General features: G+C 43.8%; 1 protein-coding gene across 5 annotated transcripts; it reads right to left on the bottom strand.

The window, feature by feature from the left end:
* Window positions 1-2,047: 2,047 nt before the first annotated feature.
* Window positions 2,048-23,606, bottom strand: LOC308315863 (voltage-gated purine nucleotide uniporter SLC17A9-like). 5 transcript variants are annotated; one of them, XM_080764094.1, is made up of 13 exons: window positions 23,297-23,606; window positions 18,594-18,791; window positions 17,035-17,174; window positions 15,144-15,243; window positions 14,360-14,484; window positions 9,648-9,747; window positions 8,312-8,408; window positions 6,632-6,719; window positions 5,901-5,935; window positions 5,508-5,623; window positions 4,665-4,720; window positions 3,293-3,322; window positions 2,048-2,760 (listed from the first exon to the last, which is right to left on the bottom strand). In XM_080764094.1, the coding sequence occupies exons 2-13, from the start codon at window positions 18,785-18,787 to the stop codon at window positions 2,561-2,563; spliced, it is 1,281 nt and encodes a 426-aa protein (XP_080620220.1). In that variant the 5' UTR covers window positions 18,788-18,791; window positions 23,297-23,606; the 3' UTR covers window positions 2,048-2,560. The 5 variants fall into 5 exon arrangements, with proteins under 5 accessions (XP_080620220.1, XP_080620217.1, XP_080620218.1 ...); XM_080764091.1 differs by having other exon boundaries at window positions 23,301-23,606; XM_080764092.1 differs by having other exon boundaries at window positions 8,312-8,375; window positions 23,301-23,606.
* Between the last annotated feature and the right edge of the window lie 2,159 nt (window positions 23,607-25,765).

The following is a 25,765-nucleotide window of genomic DNA, read 5'->3' as shown; positions in this document are numbered from 1 at the left end:
GACAGAAATACAGACAGACACGGAATATTGCTACACATTGCCATGTATTGCCATGGTGATAAAATATTGTTAGGGCGCGAAAAAAAAATGTAAACCGTTTTTTTTGTGTCCTCTAGGGTCCATAGAACAGAAAAAACATGGTTTACAAGAATCTTCACGAAACGTTCACTTAATTACACAATGACATACACTAATTTGTGTATAGGGTAAATAAAAGGGAAGAACTAACTGTATTCTCTATACTACTTTTCAATAGTTTCCATTTAGTTTTATGGGCTTTATTTTCGTCCTAAAACCCGTATCCCCAAACGTCTTGTTTTGCACCTTAGTTAAAATTAGCGGTGCACGATTATGAAATTATGACCGATATCTGATTATTTGCAGGGTCATATCTGGCCGATTCCGATATTATACAGAGGACCACTTAATGAAAACAAGCCTAGGCCCAAAGCCTGTTAATAAAGTATTCAATCTATCAATAAATAGCATTATAGTGGAGTATTTTACACTTTTTCAAGTGTCTGTTTTCACAACTGAATGAGATGAGTAGACAAATTAAATGTAGATTTATTTAAACAATATATTTTATTTTTTTTGCTGGTGAAAACCGATGAAATAATCTGGATTATTTTGAGACCATTCCGATACCGATATGGAATTTTTATGGCCGATTCCGATTATGCTACCGATTAATCGTGCATCCCTAGTTAAAATAGCCAATCTACAAGCTCACTCACAGGGTGTCCATGTATAGATACGCTATTTTAACTATTCAAAAATGTTTTTCAAAATAGTAAAAATCACACCCGTGTGAACTGAGTGGTGCAACCCCCCCCCCCCCCCCCCCCACCCCCCCCCCCACATAGGCGCATATGTGAACACGGACATTGCTGTTCCTTGGAGTGGTTGCACCACTCAAAAAAAGAAAAGAAAAAAAGGCAAAGAAGTAGTTCTCTAAAGGTTAGAAAACTACAACATTACAGCACACGCCGCTGGGCTGCCTATCACCCCGCTCACTGATTGGTCTAGAAGTTGGGTGGGCAGCCCACGCACGGGGGGCCTTATGTTAACCAGGTATGGTCAGGTATGTGTAGACCCCGGTCAGTCAGAGCCTGTATGTTAACCAGGTATGGTCAGGTATGTGTAGACCCCGGTCAGTCAGAGCCTGTATGTTAACCAGGTATGGTCAGGTATGTGTAGACCCCGGTCAGTCAGACAGAGCCTGTATGTTAACCAGGTATGGTCAGGTATGTGTAGACCCCGGTCAGTCAGAGCCTGTATGTTAACCAGGTATGGTCAGGTATGTGTAGACCCCGGTCAGTCAGAGCCTGTATGTTAACCAGGTATGGTCAGGTATGTGTAGACCCCGGTCAGTCAGACAGAGCCTGTATGTTAACCAGGTATGGTCAGGTATGTGTAGACCCCGGTCAGTCAGACAGAGCGGTCAGAGCCAGCATTGTTCAGACGTGTGTCATGATGTCCTGCTGGTCAGTGTCCACTATAGGGACGTGCATGGTCTGGACAGGGCAGTTTTAAGGGCAAATGGGCAGGGAGTGAAGCCCCCTTTGATGTGTGCACGTGGCTGTCGGTGTCCATATTGTTCAGAGGTGTGTGGTAGTGTTCTGATGGTAAGCGCCCAGTCTGTCAGACGTGTATGGTAGTGTTCTGATGGTCAGTCAGGTGTGTCTATTCAAAAATGTTTTTCAAAATAGTAAAAATCACACCCGTGTGAACTGAGTGGTGCAACCCCCCCCCCCCCCCCCCCACCCCCCCCCCACATAGGCGCATATGTGAACACGGACATTGCTGTTCCTTGGAGTGGTTGCACCACTCAAAAAAAGAAAAGAAAAAAAGGCAAAGAAGTAGTTCTCTAAAGGTTAGAAAACTACAACATTACAGCACACGCCGCTGGGCTGCCTATCACCCCGCTCACTGATTGGTCTAGAAGTTGGGTGGGCAGCCCACGCACGGGGGGCCTTATGTTAACCAGGTATGGTCAGGTATGTGTAGACCCCGGTCAGTCAGAGCCTGTATGTTAACCAGGTATGGTCAGGTATGTGTAGACCCCGGTCAGTCAGAGCCTGTATGTTAACCAGGTATGGTCAGGTATGTGTAGACCCCGGTCAGTCAGACAGAGCCTGTATGTTAACCAGGTATGGTCAGGTATGTGTAGACCCCGGTCAGTCAGAGCCTGTATGTTAACCAGGTATGGTCAGGTATGTGTAGACCCCGGTCAGTCAGAGCCTGTATGTTAACCAGGTATGGTCAGGTATGTGTAGACCCCGGTCAGTCAGACAGAGCCTGTATGTTAACCAGGTATGGTCAGGTATGTGTAGACCCCGGTCAGTCAGACAGAGCGGTCAGAGCCAGCATTGTTCAGACGTGTGTCATGATGTCCTGCTGGTCAGTGTCCACTATAGGGACGTGCATGGTCTGGACAGGGCAGTTTTAAGGGCAAATGGGCAGGGAGTGAAGCCCCCTTTGATGTGTGCACGTGGCTGTCGGTGTCCATATTGTTCAGAGGTGTGTGGTAGTGTTCTGATGGTAAGCGCCCAGTCTGTCAGACGTGTATGGTAGTGTTCTGATGGTCAGTCAGGTGTGTCTGATGGTCAGTCAGAGGTGTGTCCACTCTCCGGGCGTCTCCGAACAGCAGGAAGACGGCCAGGCCGCTGACGTTGACCAGAACCACGATGGAGAACACGTTGACCCAGGACCGGGTCACCTCGTTCAAGTAGCCCGAGAACGACACCAGCAGCAGTCCTGCAACACACGCACGTACGCACGCACACAGCAAACACACATGTGCACACAGAAAAGACACCCACACACACAGAAAACACATGCGCACGCAGAAAAGACACACACACACACACACACACACCCCGTTAACTCTGGCAAACCATTCTCGTTGTTTTTTCCAGAAAATCTTATCTTGTTAGAACTGCTATTTTCTATACTTTTCATACAATGCACAACAAAGTATTCAAACAGGTCTACATGTCAGTTATTAATATCTGTCCCTGTTATTCTTTTAATATAATAATAATACATATCAGATCCAAGATGGATTGATGATTGAAATTCTTTATTTGGAATACCCCTTGAGATACAATATCTCGTTTTCGAGAGGGTCCACAATGGATCTGTTCCCGTTGTTGTTTTCATGGCATTTGGTTTTCATTCATTGGAGCTTCCCCATGAAATCTATTGTATTCCTTTACGTGTAAAATCTCTAGCAGAGTTGTCAGTATTGCCACAATGACTAATTAACATAACGAGACGCATCACTTACCCATGAAAGCGCCGCACATATTCATAAAACCTGTAGCAAAATAAATAAATAAACATAAATAATAGATGGTGATTAAAGTGATTGTTCAGTAACATCCCTCCAGCTCTTTAGTAAATAAACCAGCAGGATACCAACAGTATCCAATCAAGAGAGAGGTCATGAATACTGTGAATATATAACATGACAGTACCCGTGACAGTGACAGCGCCATGACATCCATTATGCTCAGCCTGCTTAGCTAGTTCAGGCAGAGCGCGTCTACCTGGTCAGGTGCACAATCATGCACTCTTTACCTGATCAGAGCAGCTATTTAAACTTCTCTGCCTGCTCATTCCTGGCTTCTCTCCTGCAGTGAGGACGTGCCTCCCTGCTGCCTCCCTGCCTCGCTTGATGCTCATGAGGTTTTGCAAATCCCACCGCCTCCCCAGCATCCACCTGTAGGCTCCCTTTCTAAATCACCCTGCATGGGGGTCTTAACCCATTTTGACCTGAGATCAGATTAAAGAAATGTCTTCTACATCCTGACAGTTTTCTGAAAAAGCTATGTTTCTGTCAGTGGTTCTTCGATTTTTCAAAAATAGCAGACCTACAAGCTCGTAGCGCGCCACTCGTGGCACGTTATGATGAGCTTGTAGATCTGCTATTTTTCAATAGCTAAAGCATAACATATTGCTAACACCAAAAGGGGTTCTCGCCCAAAATGGGTTAATTCATAACCTGTAATTCTACTTGGCTTATAACTTAACTAAAAAGTTAATAGGGACAGAGCCATGACACCAATCTATGCTCAATTATGCTTAATAAATATATATTCTAGATTAATTCTAAGAGTTGTCTGACTGAACATTCAGTGCTTATTGACATCAGTGACAACGTTGTATTACAACCCGCCGCCAGCGATCCATGTTGGCATGATGCCTTGTGGTTGTGGGTGGACCTTGTGGTTGTGGGTGGACCTTGTGGTTGTGGGTGGACCTTGTGGTTGTGGGTGGACATTTTGGTCAGAATTTACACAGAAATACAAAATGAGCGAACAAAAATATTATCAGAAACACATAAAGATAGCCTTGAATGACCATAACAGGTCTGTAACTCTGAGAGAGTACACATGGAACCAAATGGAACCTTACAGGTCTGTAACTATGAGAGTGTACACATGGAACCAAATGGACCCTTACAGGTCTGTAACTCTGATAGTGTACACATGCAACCAAATGGACCTATACAGGATCTTTAACTCCGAGAGTCTTCAAATGGAACCAAATGGACCTAAATACCTGAAGAAAACTAAATCTAACATTTGCCACAGAGGGTCTTATGTCGTTATGTGTTTAGTGCATTATAAATAAAATCCATTGTTATTATTACTCACCGAAAAGAGCCCCAGCATGCGAAGGAGCGATGTCGTGCACGTTCACAGACACACCACTGACACAAACACACACACACACACACACACACACACACACACACACACACACACACACACACAGCACTGAAACATTAAGCTCTGAATAGATGGATATCAAGTTATGAACATATTTAAACTTCTTTTCATAAATTAATTTCCTGCTTCCTTGTTTTGAATGCTGTTTGTTGTGTGTATTTTTTACTATTATCTGGCTGCAAACCAATTTCCTGCAAGGGACAATAAAGCTAACCTTGAACCTTGAACCAAGAGTGCATGCTGACGTCCCCCATAAGTGGTGAAAATAACAGACAGCAGAAATAGATCTGCTTTTTTCATTGTTTTATAATGGTTTTAAACGGTTTTGGACATACAAGGTTTCCCATTCCCATCCAACACTGACAACACGGCTTACGCGGCTGCACAGTTTCTACTTTATGATGAAAATATTATGTACACATGTTTATAACATAAGAAACATGTTATGAACTCATAGAGCGTTGCGTCGCAGTCCCTGTATTAAAATAATACAATGAAATGCCAAAGAGAAAAGGTGTGTTTTCAGTAGAGATTTGAAAACCTGGATGGACTGGGCAGATGGGATGGGGAGAGGTAGCTTGTTCCAGAGAGGTAGCTTGTTCCAGAGTACGGGGGCGGGGGCGGCGGCGACAGCAAAAGAACAGTCACTCCCTAGTCCTTTTGTTGGTTGTGTACGGACAGTTAATAGCTAAGCCCATGGCAGCAGAGACTAGTTAACATACTGTAACTTACCCATTGGTGAAGGTAAGACTAGTTAACATTACTTACCCACTGGTGAAGGTAGCTAAACCCATGGCAGCAGAGACCAGGGCCAGGGCTGAGGGGAAGGCCAGCGGTCTGCATAGGAGCAGAATGAAGATACTGGACACACCCATGGAGAACATCTGAGAGAGAGAGAGAGAGAGAGAGAGAGAGAGAGAGAGAGAGGTAACCATATTGGGTCAGTTTAGACTAGTCATTGGTTAGACCAGTCATTAGTCCTACAACTACAACCTATCTCAAACCCTCACCCTAAACCTAACCTCCCACGGGGCAGCACACCTAAACCTAACCATAACCTCTCCCAACCCTTATGTCTAACCAATGACTAGTCTAAACTAAGTACTGTATGCACCCCCTCTGAATGTGATGTAATTGATATATTACTTCTCATGCACTTACCTGCATGGTTTTCCTTACAGATACTATGCTGTATCCTACGGAAAGAAAGCAGTGTCATCAACATGTTCTTCCAGCAAAAATCTACTTAGTTCCATGCACATTCTGGGATACTTTTTCCCCCTTCTTATCAATGAACTGACCCACATGACGCCTCGACTTTGCAGAGATCTTTTTTGCCACATTCCTGATCCAATAATTCAATATTTGCTATAAAACGATATCAAAGATTATATAGATAGATCTCCAATTAAATTAATTTAGTCAGATGTTGGATTATTGGCTCGTGAATTCATTCAAGGCTTTGTGGGGTGAGTACTGATAGAAGATAAGTAATTCTGTGGGTGAAACGACACATCAACACAAAATGTTCTTAAACACATTGATAAACACAAGGAGGAACACAAGAAGGACTATAGAGCCAAATTCCAATACCCCAAATCTCGGCCACTTGCTCACTCACACGACTCACTCCAGCATGGCAGTGTTACAGTGAAATTGGTGACCTGCTGAAATATGTGACAATCGTGTAAACAATCACATGTCCGTGTCCGAATGTAAATCATTGTGGTTTGTTACGTATTTAAAGACCTCCATGTAAGTTATGTGAAGTCCACAAGATGGTCACATATCTCAGCTGGTCACCAATTTCACGGTAACACTGCCATGCTGGAGTGATCGAGTGTGAGTGAGCGAGTGGCTGAGATTTTGGGTATTGGAATATGAGAGAGTACCTTGGCTGATGAGGGAATCTGAGAGCCAGCCTGCTATGAGAACAGAGGGGACAGCTACTAGCCATGGCACCACGTTAAACACCCACCCCTGGAAGGAGCAGGAAGCAAAGCCTTTTAGAGTCAACTAAAACTAGCCCCCTTTTTTAAACTATAGCTCCTCGCCACTCGTCCTATACACTTCCACTTGGTTTGAGCATATTGAGACGGCACTGGGTGGGAGGGGAATCCCAGTGCTGTCTCTATTATTAATATATCTATGCTCAAACCGAGTGGATGTGTGTAGGGCGAGTGGCGAGGAGCTATACTAAAAAAGGGCCTAACACTCGGTCAGGGGTCATCAATATGTCCGTACATGGACGTAAGCCAACAGCCCAGTTGACAAATCATGACAATAAACAATTATTTTCTTGTCAACTCGGCTGTTGGCTTTGTCCGAGGCTTGAAGGTCTTTAAATAAATACTTTCATCTATTGAAAAATGAATGGGAAATTCTCTTCCGGTGCCCTCGCAGGGGGTGGGACTGCGACGCTGTCACGCTCTATAAGCGCTGGTGAAGGTATCTAAGCCCATGGCAGCAGAGACTAGTTAACCTAACTTGTGGCGAGGAGCTAGTCTCAAAAAGGGCCTAACACTCGGTCATCAATATGTCTGTACACGGACATAAGTGTCCGTGGCAAAGACTTGGCCTCGTCCGTGGCACATACAGTATAGATTTTGTTTTTACACACCATTATATTCTTATTTTGATCATAAGACCTAATTACCGAATGTCCAGTCTCCACTAGGACAGCGGTTCTCAAACTCAAAACTCAAAATGTTTTATTGTCATGGACCCCTCTCAGAGGTAAAGACATAATGGTCATTTAGGGCTAACGCTTTGTTTGTCTAATCATTTTGTATGCATTGGGAATTATTTCCTGGGCCTGGCGTCATCATGAAAGGGGGTGGGACTGCGACGCTCTATAACTTCAATTTTTAACCTCTGTTATGTGCCCTTGCATAGTCACATGATTGTGCTTCTATGTATTCTTGTTTCAATAATGATGGGCTTTGCTATTTTCTATTAATCTGATCTATGTTCTATGGCTGTAGTGCATATTATTGCTGCATGAGTCTTGCAGTGATTAGACCTGGGCATCATTCTACATTCTATCTACAGCATTAGCGATAATCATCCGCTCCAGACCGGTTCACACAGCAATTTTGGAACACAGACCAGGCTTTCCTCCGAGGTGGAAAGCCTGGTGATGCGAGGTTAAACAGTGATATGGAGAAACCCTGCCAAAGGCTCACCTATCAGAATGGCCTGAAGATTGAGTGATTGGCACCAGGTGCTGGCACTCACAATGTTTGTGGCACCTGGCCTGCATGGGGAGTGTGGCTCTGTCAGTCCAGTGTGAACAGAGAGAGACAGACATTCGTATTGGATCTTATTGGATGAAGTGGATAAAGATAACTTTTGATCCATTAAGGATTATGGATTTTCCTGCATTCTTGGATTTCTATTAAGGACGGACTTTTCGGAAGAGTTAAAGGTTGGTAAGAGGAGACTTGCCACACTCACACACAGCATGCATAGACAGACATACTGACACTGACACTACAGGGAGAAATAATAACAGAACAATATAAACAAAAGGCAAACATGGATACCATAAAATGTATTATTATTATTATTACCATGGCATGTGGAAATGTATCTTTGAAGTATGTTGGCAGCCAGGACAGCAAGGTGTATGACGTGCTGCAGTAGCACATGTGAGTGAAAACCATGGCACTGAGAGAGACAGAGAGAGAACAACCTTAATGGAACACAACAGTGTTGATTCTGACGGCAAACTTTGATTTAGTTTTAGTCATCGTCTTTTGAATAAACTTTAGTTTTAGTCATATTTTATTCGTCTGAAAGGATTTAGTTTTAGTCTAGTTTTAGTTAGGCTCTCGAGGCAGATAAGTACAGGCATTATATGGGAAAAAAGGGGTCAACCTCCAACTAATTGCAAAAAAACCAAACTCAGCTGATTTTGTATCTTACATATGTCCTGAAAAACATACAAAAAGTTGCCTGAAATTGTCTGAGGGGAAAGTGTTGAAAATTGCCTGTACAGTCTGGCCACCATAGACATCCTATATAAGGCAAATAATTTCAACATTTCCTTTTGCTTTAAGTAGCATGTGACAAATGTCAAACTAGGGTGTTTTCATGATGCTGAGTCCATTCCAAGCATTAGTTTTGCATAAAAACACTCCTTGGGCTAATAACGGCCATAGCCGTCATCACAAATGTGATGAGGTCAGCACATTTGGGCAAGTGGCTATGGACTCAGCATCATGAAAACACCATAGTTTGACATGTCACATTCTACTTAAAGCAAAAGGAAAATTTGAAATTATTTGCCTTATATAGGATGTCTATGGTGGCCAGACTGTACAGGCAATTTTCAACACTTTCCCCTCAGACAATTTCAGGCAACTTTTTGTATGTTATTCAGGACATATGTAAGATACAAAATCAGCTGAGTTTGGTTTTTTTGCAATTAGTTTGAGGTCAAATTACATCGACTCCGTCAGGAAAAGGACTTTTTTTCCTTTTTTTTTTGACGATGGGTTCTCAGATTGTTAGTTGACTAAATATGTGATTTTAGTCTACTAAATCTACAGTTTATTCTATCGACTACATTTCTTTTTGCTGTGGCCTTGATGACGTCGTAAAATGGCTGACTTTACACTTGGTGGTCAAAATCAGCCAATCAGGTTGTATCTCACAGACAGTGAGACGCGTTGTGAGCTTGTAGATCTGTGCAACACTCGGGTGCACCTAAACATGAAATGACTTGTCTTTTAGCTATACAGCACTGTACAGTAGGCCTACTGTACTTTACCCTACCGTACCACATACTGTAGAGCGACAGATAATACATTATAACACTGTATCACAGAGATAATATAGAATACATTATAATATTTTACTGTACCACAGAGATAATATAGAATACATTATAATATTTTACTGTACCACACAGAGGGATGTTTAAGAAGGCCCAGCCATTTAAACCTGGGTAAAGTGCAGCTGGAACCCTGACTGCACAGCATCTGTTTCATAGGGAAGACCTGACCTGTAACACACAATACAACCATAGATTTTATTTTTTTAAAGTGCTTTGGATAAAGGCGCTATATAAATGCACCGGCCGTTTACCATTAAAACGACAGAAACAGGCATGGTGGTGGTGCATGTACCGTATATTCACCAAGATACTGAATACATTACTCGTACTGACTTGCAGCATGATGAAATTGAAACTGTGTGGGTTGAATTCATTTTCAAAAATGCGGTATTAGTTGGCACAGTATAGACCGCCTGACCAGCATGGGTTCTATGATATTCTCGAGGGGTGCTTAGCTGTGGAGGAACATGTAGAGAAAATCCTGATTGGTGTCTACAATACAGACATTCAACGGAAGGAAGCACCTATGTTTAAGTCATTCAGTAGGTTCTGTGATCTACATAGTGTCAGTCAGCTAATTACCCAACCCACAAGAGTGTGTGATTCTATTCAAACTGTCATTGATCTCATTCTGACCTCGGGACAAATCCAGAATCTCCAAGAAAGGGGTTATTGTATGTGGGCTTAGTGATCATTTTATGATTTTCTGTATACCCGCAAAAAACAAAAACTAAAGTCTGGCTGTCACAAGACAGTCATATCTAGTGACCTCAAAACCTACTCTAGCGTGGCCTTTAACCTTGAACTGAAGAATCTGGATTGGTCCGATGAGCTCAGGAGCTCACTAGTCGAGGAAGCATGGCTTGGCTCCTTTGAGAACCATCAGGGTCAAAACCTGTTCGGAGACAAAATGCTCTGAACTTCTTAAATGCAAGTCCAAGCTAGCCAAGCGCTTCGACAGTGATCTCCAAACCCAACTGGGCATCCTAAAAACCCAACGAAACAAGCTAAGAAACATTGTAACTACCATGACTAAATCAGCTAAAAGTAACTTTATCAATGATAAAGCAGAGGAAAACAAAAACAATCATCGAGAGCCCTGGAAGCTACTAAACAATCAAATAATATAGCTGTGGTCAGAAAATAAAAACCAGGTTTTCAAACCTTGTTTGAAAACTCGGTAGCGCGCCACCGCGCTACGAGCTTGTAGGTCTGCTATTTTTAAAGAATCGAAGAGCTGACATAGAAGACATTTTTTTAATCTGATCTCAGGTCAGAATGAAAACTGTCAGGATGTAGAAGACCTTTTTATAATCTGATCTCGGGTCAGAATGGGTTAATGTTTATGTTGTACTACAAAACAATCTAAAATAAAGAGATTTAAGATCATTAAAGCTGGGCTGTTGCCTGAGTCCAATGCATTTCTGCCTACTTCCGGTCCAGGACTTGTCCCAGTTGGTTATCCCCATTCTCAATAGAAGTCTATGTAGGAGAGCCGCCATTGGACTGGCCTCATGAAGTGAACACAGTTTGCGTAACTCTGTCTCTAAGGCTCTTGACCAACCAACCAACCAAACAACTGGCTGACTATGGTAGTGTGTCCCACACTGGGTACAATGTGGGACGTGCATTCCCACCTCACATCGTACCCAGGTAGATCGCTATGATTAAACGCTTAATGTTTTATCACACTGATCGGCCTCGGTAACATCTTAATAGGGAGAGTATCGTCGCCGTTATACACGTACGGAAAGAGCGTGTCGGTGAAAGCGTGCGTGAAGGTGTGTAGGTGCGTGTCGCTGTCAGGATCGGAGAAGGACAGCTTCCCTCTGCTCCAGTTCAGTTGGAATCGGATCCTCCGCGGTTTCCGTTCCACCGAGAGAACGGTCGCGGCCTCCCCGGAGCCTGCCGCGTATTGACCGTCGTACAGATGTATGCTCCAGAACTGACCCAGCTGTCGTCCCTTCCGGCGGTGAGAGCGCGCCAACACGCCCAGTGTCCAGCTGGCGGCGTCTCCGACCTCTACGTCCCAACGGTGGGTCCCCGCGCGGAAGCCCTCGGACCCCAACACTCTGTACCACCAGTCGAACCTCTCCGGGTTGTCGGGGAGCCGGTAGTCGTGTTCCTCTTCTCCGCGTCGCACACTGGTCAGGTCGTCGGACAGGATCCGTCTGGGATGGACGGTGTTGGGGTCCAGGATGATGGGAGTGTAGGAGACCACGCTCTTCATCCTGTGCCAGACTCTGAAGCTCAGGTTGCCCAGGTGTTTGGCCTCGTCTATCAGTGCTCCCGCCGGGACTGGCTGCGGGTCCTGCAGCGTGAGGCGGAGTCTTTCCACCGCAGTCTTGTGGTTTTGCGGAGACGAGGCTGCTTCGGCTCTCAGCTCCTCCTCCTCCTCTATGGCCCTGACTGCGTTCGAAAAGGTCGACATCTCTGTGCTCAGGTCGTCGATCTTCTCCTTCACCGCCCGACTCTTCATCGACTCTTCCTCCCTCAGTGCGGCGATCCTACGCTCCTCTTCCTCTTCTAGAAAGTGACGAAGCTTCTTGAAGTGCTCCTTGATCTTCCTCTCCGTATTCCGGGTCTGGACCTTAATGTGTTCCGCCGCTTGCTGACAGTTTGTTTTGACTTTATCGAAGACCTTCAGTTTATTCCGTAAGAGCTTCAGTGACTTCTCCTCGCCGGCTGCCTCCTTGGGCTCCGTCTTGGGACATTTCTCCCGTATGAAGGCATCGCGCGGGGCCAGCAGGTTACGGGGCGGACATTTTCTTTTGTTCGTTTTCTCACAAAGCGGACAATCCATTTTCTTCTTATGCGTCCGACATTCCTGCAGACAGGCTGTACAGAAGCTGTGGCTACACCTACACGACGGAACGGGATGTTTAAACCTGCCACGACACACCGAACAGGAAAAACCCTCCTCTGAAAAAGACTGTGAAGCCATGTTTGGCTCCGAGTGACAATACACACACACTGTGCTTGGTCGGTTGTGGTAAAACTCTTCTTTTAGAATGTTTGCTAAAGTTTTATGCATTCAAATCACAATGTATTTTAGAAGACTTTATTGTCCGTACCTGAGGAACGATAGTGCTGTGCCCTTGTTATTTTCTCTACAACTATGACGTCACCGTGTGTGGAACTCACTGTATACAACACCTGTGACATCACGCTCATGTCACCATGACTCGGCCTTAACCAAATAAGGAGTTCCCAATGCAGCTACGCCCAAATATGGAGCGTGTTATTCTAACCTCAATGTGTCATACTGTATCATACGTCAGGCACACACAAATCAGTCGGCTAGTTTCACTACTTTAGATTCCTTTTGAGGGGCGCCAGCCCCTCCAACATCTGACTTTCAGAAATAACGTCATATGGCAAGTCTACAGACTTTTAATGACATAAATAAATAAACAGCGTAATTTAGTGCTCTAAACTAATATTTAAAAGTCCACAGACTTGGCTGCCACATCATGTAATTTCCGAAAGCCAGACGTTGGCGCCCATCAAAAAGGAACAGTTTTTGACATACTGTACCAAATGTTTCACCCAACAGCCTCTGTGTGTGTGTGTGTGTGTGTGTGTGTGTGTGTGTGTGTGTGTGTGTGTGTGTGTGTGTGTGTGTGTGTGTGTGTGTGTGTGTGTGTGTGTGTGTGTGTGTGTGTGTGTGTGTGTGTGTGTGCGCGCGTGTGTGTGCACCCGGTGTCGACCCTCTGTCTGACCCACGGTTGTCCAGAACCGCCCCAAAAAGGCCTCTGCCTGTCTGGACAGGGCCCCTGCCCAGGGCCCATATATGGAGCTGGCCTGTCCTGACATCATTCTGACGTCTGCATAGACTCAATATTTGGGCATGCCTGACAAAGAACTCCATATATGGGCATAAAATGGACACAGACATAATATCTGGGTGGGGCATTAATTTCCAACTTGCATCGTTCCAAGTAGGCCAAGTGCCCAACGAGCACCGCTGTAGTAATATAAATGACCTCACCTTCCAGCAAGGAAGCTTTGAGAAGGAGAATGCAGGTCACGTGACTGGACTGCGCCATGACAGCTTTCATGGACACTTTCATGGGAGCCAAACTACCCGGACGTTCAGCAGAATGCACTGGAGTCAATGAGAGCTCAGCAGCTATGGAGCTCAGTGACAAGCTCATGAACAAACACTTTCTGAATGACTGAGACGACCCTTTTTAAAGTAATCGCTTCTGGAAAGAAAACAGAAGACATTGTTATAACACATTATTGTCTGCTGTGTTGCTTTACGATGTGTACACTGTGTAATGTTTACAGAGAAAGATAACAAAGCACCTTTCTGAACGTACCAAGTATCGCGAGACTTCCCACCATTTCCTGTCTGTCAGTCAAATCTCGCGATACCTCCGAGCCAGAAACAATACCTGCTGCTGTTTAGATCCTCAAATAAAATGATATATTGTGCACTCTGTGCAAATCGAAAAGCAAGTGATTAGAAAATAACCTGTGATATGTCTTTGTTTACTGTATATTCCTGAACTGATTATATGACAACGGTCTCAATTGTTCAGAAATAATGTTTGTTATGAGCTGGTCCAGCCGGCTCCATTCACTGCCATGTATTCATTGAACTTCCGGTGTGAGTTTTTGGCTCCAATGAAAGTGTCCATGAAAGTGTCACGTGACGTTGACCATTTACTTTCCTTCTCAAAGCTTCCTTGCCTTCCAGTAGGAAGTGAGGTGTATAATATAAATGACCTTACCTTCCAGTAGGAAGTGAGGTGTATAATATAAATGACCTTACCTTCCAGTAGGAAGTGCCACACAACGAAGGCCCAGAGCGCAGACAGCAGGCCAGTCCCGTAGAACACACTCTCCCAGCCGTACCACTCCAGCATTAGAGACCCCGCACCCCCCATCAGCATGGTTCTGAAACATTAGAGACCCCCCACCCCCCATCAGAATGGTTCTGAAACAACAGAGACCCCGCACCCCCCATCAGCATGGTTCTGAAACAACATTAGAGACCCCGCACCCCCCATCAGCATGGTTCTGAAAGAACATTAGAGACCCCCCACCCCCATCAGAATGGTTCTGAAACAACATTAGAGACCCCGCACCCCCCATCAGCATGGTTCTGAAAGAACATTAGAGACCCCCCACCCCCCATCAGAATGGTTCTGAAACAACATTAGAGACCCCGCACCCCCCATCAGCATGGTTCTGAAACATTAGAGACCCCGCACCCCCCATCAGAATGGTTCTGAAAAAATAAAAATAAACTGTGTGTGTGTGTGTGTGTGTGTGTGTGTGTGTATATAGAAAGCCAGCGCACACAACACCGTGCAGCAAAGCGTGCAAAGAGACATGCCCGCAAAGCCACCCCTGTTCCCCCCAGTACCGCTTCCAGTACCGCTTTCATATGCCTGGTCTGCAACCGTGACTGCGGATCCAGGATCGGACTATACAGCCACCAGAGGACTCACAAATAGGAGAAGATGGTCATCATCGGACACGATGGACAACCACAAGCAAGTGTGTGTGTGTGTGTGTGTGGTGTGTGTGTGCGTGCCGTGCGTGCGACGTACCCAAGGTAGCAGCCGCTGCTCATAGTGCTCATCAAAAAGCCTCTCTCTCCTTTAGTGACGCGCTGTGAACACACACTGGCTAACGATGGGTAGTAAACACCTGTAGGAAAACACATATGAATTTATTAGAAGTAAGGTACAGTTTGTTGATCAGGACTTCTAAATCAGGGGTTCTCAATGTAATTTGAACTGGTGACCACCCTACCATACCATACCATACCATACCATCTTTATTTCTATAGCACATTTAAATAACAACAAGTTGTACCAAAGTGCTTTACAATAAAATAATAAAAATCACAACTTCATTTAAAAACAAACAACATACAGTACACAGTGTCACTTTCAACATCAAAAGCTCATACTATGCTTGGAAAAGCCAAAGAATAAAAATATGTCTTGAGGCGTGAACACCTGAAGAGTGGGGGCTTGTCTTATGTGCAGAGGCAGCTCATTCCAGAGCTTGGGAGCTGCCACTGCAAAAGCCCGGTTCCCTCTGAGGGCTTCAGCCTTGATTTAGGCACCACCAGGAGAAGCTGGTCAGACGACCTGAGGGTCCTTGTGGGAACATACGGTATGAGTAGTTCAGAGAGATAAATGGGTGCCAAACCATTTAAACATTTAAAAACAAAAAGCTAAACCTTGAAATCAATCCTACACTCCCCCCACACTCTGACAAGCACTTGACACATGTGGTGTGAGAGTTGAGGAATAAAAGTTTCGGTTCCATAGATGAATATTGTGTAAAATAGCTTTTAGATCGACTATTTTCACAATTTTTACCTCTTTCATATTATGTGACAATTTGGCCAATGGCATTGTTTGACCAGTTTTTATAATATAGTTTGTTGGTTATATGTTTGATGCAGCAATGGTCTCTTTTTCTTTCTTTTTAGGCCAGGGATAGCTCTGATCCATAGCTCTAATGCCTTCATTAGAGCTATGGGACTGTTCTCTTCCTTTTTACCTACTCCCGTTTTACCTACTCACCAATACAAAGGATGGCTTGTGTAATTAAAAAGCCTACTTTCCTTGCACTTTTTGACCAGAAAGGAATTGGTTTTTCTCCGGAAGGAAGAAATGTCTATGAGATTTATATACATGTGGTGGAGGGCTCAGAGTGCGTCCACTAAGGAAAGTAGGCTTTCTAATTACACAAGCCGCCTTTGTATTGGTAGGTCAAACGTTTTTTTATATATTTCTGCTACAGATGAGAGGCTAGTCTGTGAGTCATGTGAGGGCTATAGAAGCAAAGAGTGGCAGAGCCTTAATGCAACGGCAGCAAAGGGCATTAGGGCTATGGACCAGAGCTAGGCCAGGGTATTAAAAAGGTCTTAAAATAAATAGTTTGCTTCACTGTCATCTGGGCCCGACCCACCGGTGGAGAACAGAACAGAACTACTGTTCTCATCATCATTTTCGACCGCGGTCAAGATCATGGACTTCACAATGCCACGCCAGACTTCCCGGTCCTTCATTGCCACCCCCAGATCCTGCTTACTGATACTGATTACTGTGTCCCTATAGCGATGACATCAGGGAACGACAGTTTTCTACCTCTGGTCTGCTTTGAGGCAGGATTCCAGAGAAGGGAAGATATAACCTCATTGTCAGCTCTGTAGCAGTGGCCGGCAAACTGTGTTCTTCTGGATCGGACTAGTGAAGAAACACTGGGAATATATACGCCATATATTAGATTAGTCGATGGGTGGCTCTTCCAAGAGAGCTTTTGAGCTCTCATTAGAAGGCGTAAGTGCCATCCAGCCACTTCTCTACTCTACTACTGTTCTTAGGCGGTAGTTCTAAACTTGTGAGCCAGACACCACTTGGCTTAAAGGTTAATGATACTTCTGTTTAATAATAAACCGATAACTCCACGGACCGTACCCACCTTGAAACAGTCCCATGAGAAACCTGGCCGTGGTCATAGCGGCCAGCGAATGAGAGCCCAGGAGGGTCAGCAGGGGAGTGGCCGCCGTGATGAAGGCCCAGGACACTGTGGAGAGGAACAGCACGCGCTCTCCACCCAACCTGACGGAGCAGAGCAAACTATGAACCTACTGCATCATTGAATCTATGTTCTTCACCCAACCTAACGTACAGTATAGCAAACTATAAACCCAGGGTTCATTAAATAAGGTGAGGAAGCGGTGGACTCCATGTTGCTCCCTGGAAGGAAAGAAACATGCGCAATGGGTTATATGCAGCCAACACTTCCGTGTTCAGCTTCCTTGGTCTCAATTGCGCATGTTTCTTTCCTTCCAGGGAGCAACATGGAGTCCACCGTATACGGTCTTCGCTTCCTATCCTTATTTAATAAACCTTGTATAAACCTAATGCAACATTTAATCTGTTCTCCATCCAACCTGACAGAGCAAGGCAAAGGACCTTCAGCAATCTATTCTAAACCATTTCATCTGTTCTCCACCCAACCAATACCTGTTCTCCACCCAGAACAAACTATATCCACATCATTGAATCTCCAAATGCATTTCTATTCAGTAACACTGTAAAACTGTACAGACGCAAAACAAAAGTAGGGTCTCTGTGAAGCAGTACCCCCATCAGAAGACCCTCCATATTGTACCTGTCACTGAGGTGTCCTCCTAGGACCATGGGTGAAGTCCCTCCATACCTGACACTGAAGACTGAAGTGTCCTATAGGACCATGGGTGAATACCCTCCATACCTGTCACTGACGTGTCCTCCTAGGACCATGGGTGAAGCACCTCCATACCTGTCACTGACGTGTCCTCCTAGGACCATGGGTGAAGACCCTCCATACTCGTCACTGACGTGTCCTCCTAGGACCATGGGTGAAGCACCTCCATACCTGTCACTGACGTGTCCTCCTAGGACCTGGGTGAAGCACCTCCATACTCGTCACTGACGTGTCCTCCTAGGACCATGGGTGAAGACCCTCCATACTCGTCACTGACGTGTCCTCCTAGGACCATGGGTGAAGCACCTCCATACCTGTCACTGACGTGTCCTCCTAGGACCTGGGTGAAGCACCTCCATACTCGTCACTGACGTGTCCTCCTAGGACCTGGGTGAAGCACCTCCATACCTGTCACTGACGTGTCCTCCTAGGACCATGGGTGAAGACCCTCCATACCTGTCACTGACGTGTCCTCCTAGGACCATGGGTGAAGACCCTCCATACTCGTCACTGACGTGTCCTCCTAGGACCATGGGTGAAGACCCTCCATACCTGTCACTGACGTGTCCTCCTAGGACCATGGGTGAAGCACCTCGATACCTGACCCTGACGTGTCCTCCTAGGACCTTGGTGAAGCACCTCCATACCTGTCACTGACGTGTCCTCCTAGGACCTGGGTGAAGCACCTCCATACCTGTCACTGACGTGTCCTCCTAGGACCTGGGTGAAGCACCTCCATACCTGTCACTGACGTGTCCTCCTAGGACCTGGGTGAAGCACCTCCATACCTGTCACTGACGTGTCCTCCTAGGACCTGGGTGAAGCAGTACCCCCAGAAGAACCCTCCCAGCACCAGGCCGGACTCAGTCTTGGTCCACCTGAAGGTGGTCGCCATGCTGACGGCGCAGACGGGCAGCGCCATCCTGGCGCAGTAGAGGAGACACGTGCCCAGCAGCAGCATGCCGGTCCAGGTCCGCGCCATCGCTCTGCATGTGCATGTGCATGTGCGTGTGCGTGTGCGTGTGCGTGTGCGTGTGCGTGTGCGTGTGCATGTGCATGTGCGTGTGCGTGTGCATGTGTGCAAAGAAACCCAAGAGGTTAGTTCAGCGGTTCTCCTCAACCAGTTGTCCAAATGTAAAATGAAACCAAATGGACCCGTACTTTTTCAATGCCAAAAATGTATTTAAAAAAAATTACTTTTGAAAATAGCAGATCTACAAGTTCAGCTATTTGTGTGGTTAATGCATGTTTTGTGATAAATACAGAAGATTATTTGGTTTCCCTGCTCTGTTGAGACATTTACATCCTGTGGTCTGGTAGGACACCTACTGGCTGACAGTTGGTACTGCCGCCTAAAGGTAAAAATAAAGTTTATCCCACATGAGCGATTGATTGATTGATTGAAGTATTTATTAACAGTTTGCAGAATTACAGTACATATCAAGTACAACTCAATACAAAAACTGTTAACTGTGAGTGGACGACAGCATAAAGCATTACACTTGTTTACAAGATGGTTTACAAGAGGGTTGTTTTCAATTCATTATAACATTTAGAGACGTACAAATATACACTTCTATATAGCCAAAAACAGGAAATCATCATAAAGGAGGTAAAAAAGGGGAAAAACGTAAACAGTGAGGGGTGGGTGGGGGATTCACGGGGGCCAGTTTCAAATTGCAGCTGTCCGTAGGTGCCCCTTAAGAGCGGTTTTGAAGGAGTCAAGGGATTCACAGGTTTTAATGACAGTTGGTAGGTCGTTCCACATTTTTGTGGCATAGGAGCGAAATTCATTTAGTCCCTTGTTTGTGCCGAATCTGGGTTGCACATGGTTTGTTGAACTCCCTCTGGTGTTGTGGGTGTGGACTTCATTGACATGAAGGAAGTATTTAGACAGGTACATGGGTATCTTGGTGCTGTATCGAATCTTGTGGACCAGACCCATTGTAAGACGCTGTACTTTGTCATCAATCCTAAACCATTACAACCTGTCAAAGTGGGCAGGGGTGAGGTGGGTTCGGGGGTGAGGCCCAGGCTGTCTGCCTTTTCTCATGTGCTGAAATGTTTACCACGGATCCAAAATTGTCCGTACAAAGACATCATGGCAAATCTTAGATTTTCTGTTAATACACACCATTATAAATGTTTTTATTTCTCATAATAAGGCCCAATTACTGAATGTCAAGACTACAGGTTTTCTTCAGAATATGTATGACACTGATTTACTGTGACACTATGTATGCCCAACTAGTACTAGTGTCCAACTAGTACTAGTGTTTCTCAAATGTTTTATTTGTAAGGAAGAGTGTTCAAATGGAACTATAGGGGTTCCACTTCCACTAGCCATGGACCCGTGTAACCCTAGTTACAGACCTGTTATGGTCATTCAGGGCTAGCTCTTTGTGTTTCCGGTGGTAATATTATTGTCCACTCACTTTTGAGGGGCGCTAGCCCCTCCTATATACAGGTTTAAAGTTTGTTTTTAGTTTTCAGTGTTCGTTTTAAAAACGCCATTGACAATGAAGAGAAATTAAGTTTGTTTTGTCCCTAACACAAACATTAAATCCCTTTAACAATAAAGATAATTTAATGTTTGTTTTGACACCCTTTGTTTTATCTAATCTTATAGCAACATGAGTTAGACTTTAATATTAGTTAGATGGATTAGATGACCATTTAATAAAGTAACATTTATAGCTGCTCCAAGCTATACCAAATTCCCTCCTCGATGTTGTAAGATGATAAGAGCTCCCCTCACTGCACACGGTTGTGATTTTGTATGTCATAAATGGCTGAAATGGAATTTTGACAAATGTCCACCACAAGCCCCATGGCAATGACCACTGATTCAGCACATGTGCGGTAGGCTAGGGTCTGAATCCTGGGTGGGACATGATGACCCTTACAGAGTACAGCATTAAGCTTACCTGAACTATTACTATTTCCATGAAGAACAATAAAGGGACGGCCAGAGAAAGATGAAATCTCACTGTATGCACAGTTATATTAACCACTTGAACCCCCAGCATCCATTATTCTGGTGGGACTGGGAACATTGGCCATAATAACAGCTTGTAGATCGGTGGTGCAACAGCTAATACTACAGAGCTCAAGAACCTGCAGAGTTAGATAGGAAAGTGTGACAGGCAGCGATCCAGGAATCCCGAGTTGGTGTTGGCTAGACCTCACTCTCACAGTAACTACTTTACAGCACCTTTTGTCATATTAACGGTACGTAAATATGTAAATCTTTCCCCCCTAAGATACATTATGACACGAGGACTGGAGAGAATATCTGTTTAGGACAGACTCAAAATATTTGCCGTTTAACCACTTAAACCCCAGCATCCTTATTCTGGGGGGGAACATTCACTAAAAATAACAGATCTACAAGCTCACGATGCGTGACTGGTTGAGTGGTTCTCAACCAGTGGTCCTTGAGGGGTGGTCCAGGTGGTCCCCAGCTAAATGATGGAGAATTGGTAACCAAATGGACCCTTAATAGATCTTTAACCCTTTTACTTTGATAGTTTGCCTGTTATCTCTCCTATTGGTACATTAATACAGCATGGAATTGTGTCATCTCATCAAATGGTGGTCCGTGGCTCAAATTCAGAATACATTATTGGCCTTGGTTATATGAAAAGGGTTGAAAACCACTGGTTTAGTACAGTGCCATTGCTTTTACTGTAAGCTCAGAACAGCCACGATATGTTAGGTATGTTATCTCTTTTTAAAAGACACACAGCCAAACCTTGGAATAAAGCTGTAATGTTGAACAAAAATATATCGTACAATACACAATGTACTCAAGGTTCTGATATAGCACCAAATGTCCTAAAGACAGCCAGCCCTATAGAGCTATATAGACGAGTAAGACGCGCAAACGCGGGAAGCGAACGCAGCTCGTACATATTTGGGTTTTGGACGTATAGCTGCTTTGGGGACTCCTTATATGGTGCCCCTTTTGTGCCCATATATGGAGCTGAGTGGACCTGGCCCCTTTTGTGCCCATATATGGAGCTGAGTGATTGCTGATGCAACACACTCCATATTTGGATAGCGGGACAGACAGACAGACAGACAGACAGACAGACAGACAGACAGACAGACAGACATGATCTGCTAGGTCTCATAGTAAGTGCTCATTGCGTTCGCAATCAGGTGAAATCACCCATTCAAAGCCAGGAACGCATCGGTGTGTCATTCCAGACTTATGCCATGGATATAAAAAAAATAGCAGAATTACAAGCTCACAGCTCCTCACTGGCTGCAAGCTTGTAAATGAAGAACGGTGGTTGTTGTAGCATGTCCAGGGGACATTGTCATAAGGGCTTGTGGTGGAGTCGGTGGACATTTTTGCCACAGACATAAACTAAATTTGTGGACAATAATAATAGAGCGCCGAAGTCCTGACGTCACTCGCTCATCCCCTGGTTCTGCCTGGTTCACGGAAGTAATTTCTCTATGGAGAATAACATGGGGTGATCTTAAAATAGTTTCATATAAGCATTGTGGTCCAGAAATAAAGCTGTCTCTGCGTTATTGTCAGGGAGGTGTCTCTGTATCGTTTGCGGTCACTCATATATGATACCGTCTGTTTCTAGCGAAAATGTAACCAATTCAGTAGCAGTAACAATAGCGTTTTCTCTCAGTCAGTTGATTCTTCATATCCATGATATGAGTGAAGCGGCCGGGATGACATGTTTATTTTTCAAACACAGTTCTTATGAGGCGATCTAAAATTACAATGCAAATAAAAAGTACATGAACCTGTGGATTTGCACCCTCTACCGATGTTGACATCATACTTTGGTGCTCTATACCAGAAACAAAGAGCTAGCCCTGAGTAACCATAACAGGTCTGTAACTCAAGGAACCAAATGGTTATTTTTTTTGTACACAGAGTTAAGGGGGTCCTTGCAAATAAAACATATTTGAGAACCACTAGTACTATAGTTGGGACTCCTAATAGGCAATAGTGACATAGTAAATATGTGTCATCATACATGAAGAAAACCTGGAGACTTGACATTTAGAAATTGGGTTCTATGATCAAAATGAGAACTTTATAATGGTGTGTAAAAAGTCTTGGGCATGTCTGCTCTGCTCGTTCTGTTTGACCCTTTGAGACACTTTCCCATTTAAGGCGGGAACCCCTTTTGGTGCTAAGCATTATGTTATACTTTAGCTACTGAACAATAGCAGATCTACAAGCTCATAAAGCTCCCTATTCGTGAAAATGTGGCGCACATTTGGAATATATATTTCAACGTTTTTAACTCAAATCTTTGCTTCTGGGTGGTCCCTGGAACTACATTCAGATGGGGGTCAGAAGCCAATTATATAATTCTGGGGCTCCTTGACATGAAATATAGTTTGAGAACAGCTGGTCTAGAAACAGTTTATTTTTAGAAAACCGTGAGGATTTAGAAGACATTTGTAGAATCGTTCCCAGGTCAAAATGAGAGGATGGGTTAAAGTGTCTCACCGACCTGGACCACAGCAGCAGGGATCGACCCTCCTCCTCTGGTCTTGTCGATATCATGGAGTGAAAACCTTGGCGTCTGGTCCTGTAGATCCACTGGGAGCGAACGCTCGCGTGTCTGGATCATTAAACAAAATATGTTTACCGTTGTCTGATACGTGCCTGTTTTCCATTCGCTGTGAGAACAAAAAAATACGTTTTAAACCCATGTATCTCTAGTTACAGTACTGCAATAGTTTCCGTAGTTAACAGTAAATGGCCCATTTATAGTACAAATCCATGTAGTGACACCAACGCCAAAGCGACTATTGTATGCAGGGTTCAGGTTCGTGAGCAGTGGGGGGGGGGGGGGGGGGGGGAACGAGTCAAACGAGTACAACTAGTGGAGAAAAACTTGTGTTGACAACAAAGAATGCCAAGCACAGATTTACATAATTTGCATGACAACCACCTGTCTGTCAGCCGCGGTGGAAAGTAGCCAAGTACATGTACTCAAGTACTGTACTTTAATATTAAGTACACTTGAGGTATTTGTAGTTTACAATTTCCAATACTTTTGCTTCTACTCCACTCAGAGGCAAATATTGTACTTTTTACTCCACTACAATTATTTGTAAATTTACTTTGTAAATTGAGATTTTAATTACTAAACGTATACAATAACCACAATGCTATTTTCAAAAGTTTGTACATCTGACAGGGACATTCTGCATAGTGAGTACTTTAACTTTTGGTAATTTTAAGTACATTTTTATGCCAAAACCTTTGTACTTTTACTCACTCAAGTACACTTTGATTACAGGACTTTAAGTATTTCTGCATGGCAGTAATGCTGCGAGTACATTTCACCTGTCAGCCCTCTGTCAACAGCAGTGTGTTTCCATGACGACGGGAAGTTACAGTGGTGGGAAAAGTAGGCTACTCAATTATATTACTTAAGTAAAAGTACTTAAGTTACTTTCCACCACTGGGAAGTTTACACCTTCACACCACTAAAAATAGAAACGTCGGCTCTGTTTGGTGTTTTCCCCTCAGTACCGTCTCTCTAAACCAGAGAGGGATGTTTTGGCTTTTGTCACTGTTAGCTAGAAGACTAATCTTGATCAGATGGAAATCGCCCACTCACACTCACTGGATTAGGGACATCTTGTAAAACTGGAGAAGATTAGACTTTCCTTAAATGGTTCTTCCCATAAGTTTGGGAGGATATGGGGTCCATTCTTTCAATTCATTCAGAAATTGAATCCGTCTCCGCTTGAGGATGTGTGAGGACTGCTGGACTTTTGATTTAAAAGTATACTGTGATTGGGTTGCTGTGATGTAATGCGGATTATGACTGTATCATGTACTTATAATGAATACTGGACAACTCACCCTGGTGCTTGCCTGTTTTTCCTCCCGGAATTTTCACCAGTGAGGGGGATAACTTTGTAATATGCGGTTTGTATTCTTTTTTGAAAAATATAAAAAGATACTCCTGTGGAAAGGCTATATAATTTTACTTATATTGACCCTATAAACAATTTAGTATTATGTATGGTTTTGCCCACTCAAATGGTACCTTGTTAGATAATCCCCACATATGTGAAATTCAAAGTCCAGCCGTCTGCTGTCCAGCCTCTCCCACCACTCACTGGGGAAGATTCTGGGAGGAAAACAGAAACAGGGTGAGTTGTCTTGTTATCCTTATAGTTTGTAGGAATGTTGTGTACTGTTGTTTTGTCTGTTTTTGTCTGCCTTTTATTTTTCAACTTTTATTGATCCTGTATTTAAGGCTTGTTTTCTGTTGTCTTTTTCTTTGGGGTGTATTTATTCTTGTACGTTATTGTACTTGTACTTTATTAAGAGAAGCTGTTAATGCCACCACTTATTATTTCTCAACTCCAGTATTTAAATAATGCTTCTGTGAAAATAAAAGTTATAACAAAAAAATAGAAACGTCAACGTCAGGAATTATGGTTCACAAAAGTCATGTTTATTTGAATTGCAATTTTTTTTGATCTTATAAACTTTTGAATAATAAAAGATGTGAGCTTTTCTAGCTATCAATATCCATTATGAATATCTATAGACAATAGAACCTTAGTAGTAAATGAAGGATGGACAGCTAGCAGCAGGTATTAAAAAATAAAGAATAAAATTAAACGCCTAGACAAAAATAAACAAGCATGGCTGATTCACCCATAAAAAAATTACAATAAACATTTTTTTACATGCAGCAAAACAAATTACAATAAATGCTAACTGCTTTGTACAAGTCTGTCATATTATGGCAACATTTTAAAAAGAAACATTTCTTATCAATCCTTTACTTCATCCCCCATATTCACACTCAACCATTCCAAAGCTTATTTCTGACAGTAGTCATTTCCACAAAACCATTTAACAAAAAGAAAGGCCTGAATGTGTTTTAAAAAGGATTAGTTAGTTCACCCCCCCAAAAAATACATATTCTCTATTAAGCTAATAATG

Source organism: Protomyctophum bolini (genome assembly GCF_963924005.1).
Source record: "Protomyctophum bolini genome assembly, chromosome: 5".
Taxonomy (NCBI): Eukaryota; Metazoa; Chordata; class Actinopteri; order Myctophiformes; family Myctophidae; genus Protomyctophum; species Protomyctophum bolini.
The sequence above is the reverse complement of the archived record's forward strand: the minus strand, read 5'-3'. Positions and strand labels throughout refer to the sequence as shown.

Coding starts and splice junctions, on each gene's coding strand:
- LOC308315863 (XM_080764091.1), bottom strand. CDS start 23,353: ATGATATCGACAAGACCAGAGGAGGAGGGTCGATCCCTGCTGCTGTGG. Junction 8,409..9,647: donor CTTAAACATCCCTCTGTGTG/GTACAGTAAAAT, acceptor TGTCTCTCTCAG/TGCCATGGTTTTCACTCACA. Junction 6,720..8,311: donor ATACATTTCCACATGCCATG/GTAATAATAATA, acceptor TGCTCCTTCCAG/GGGTGGGTGTTTAACGTGGT.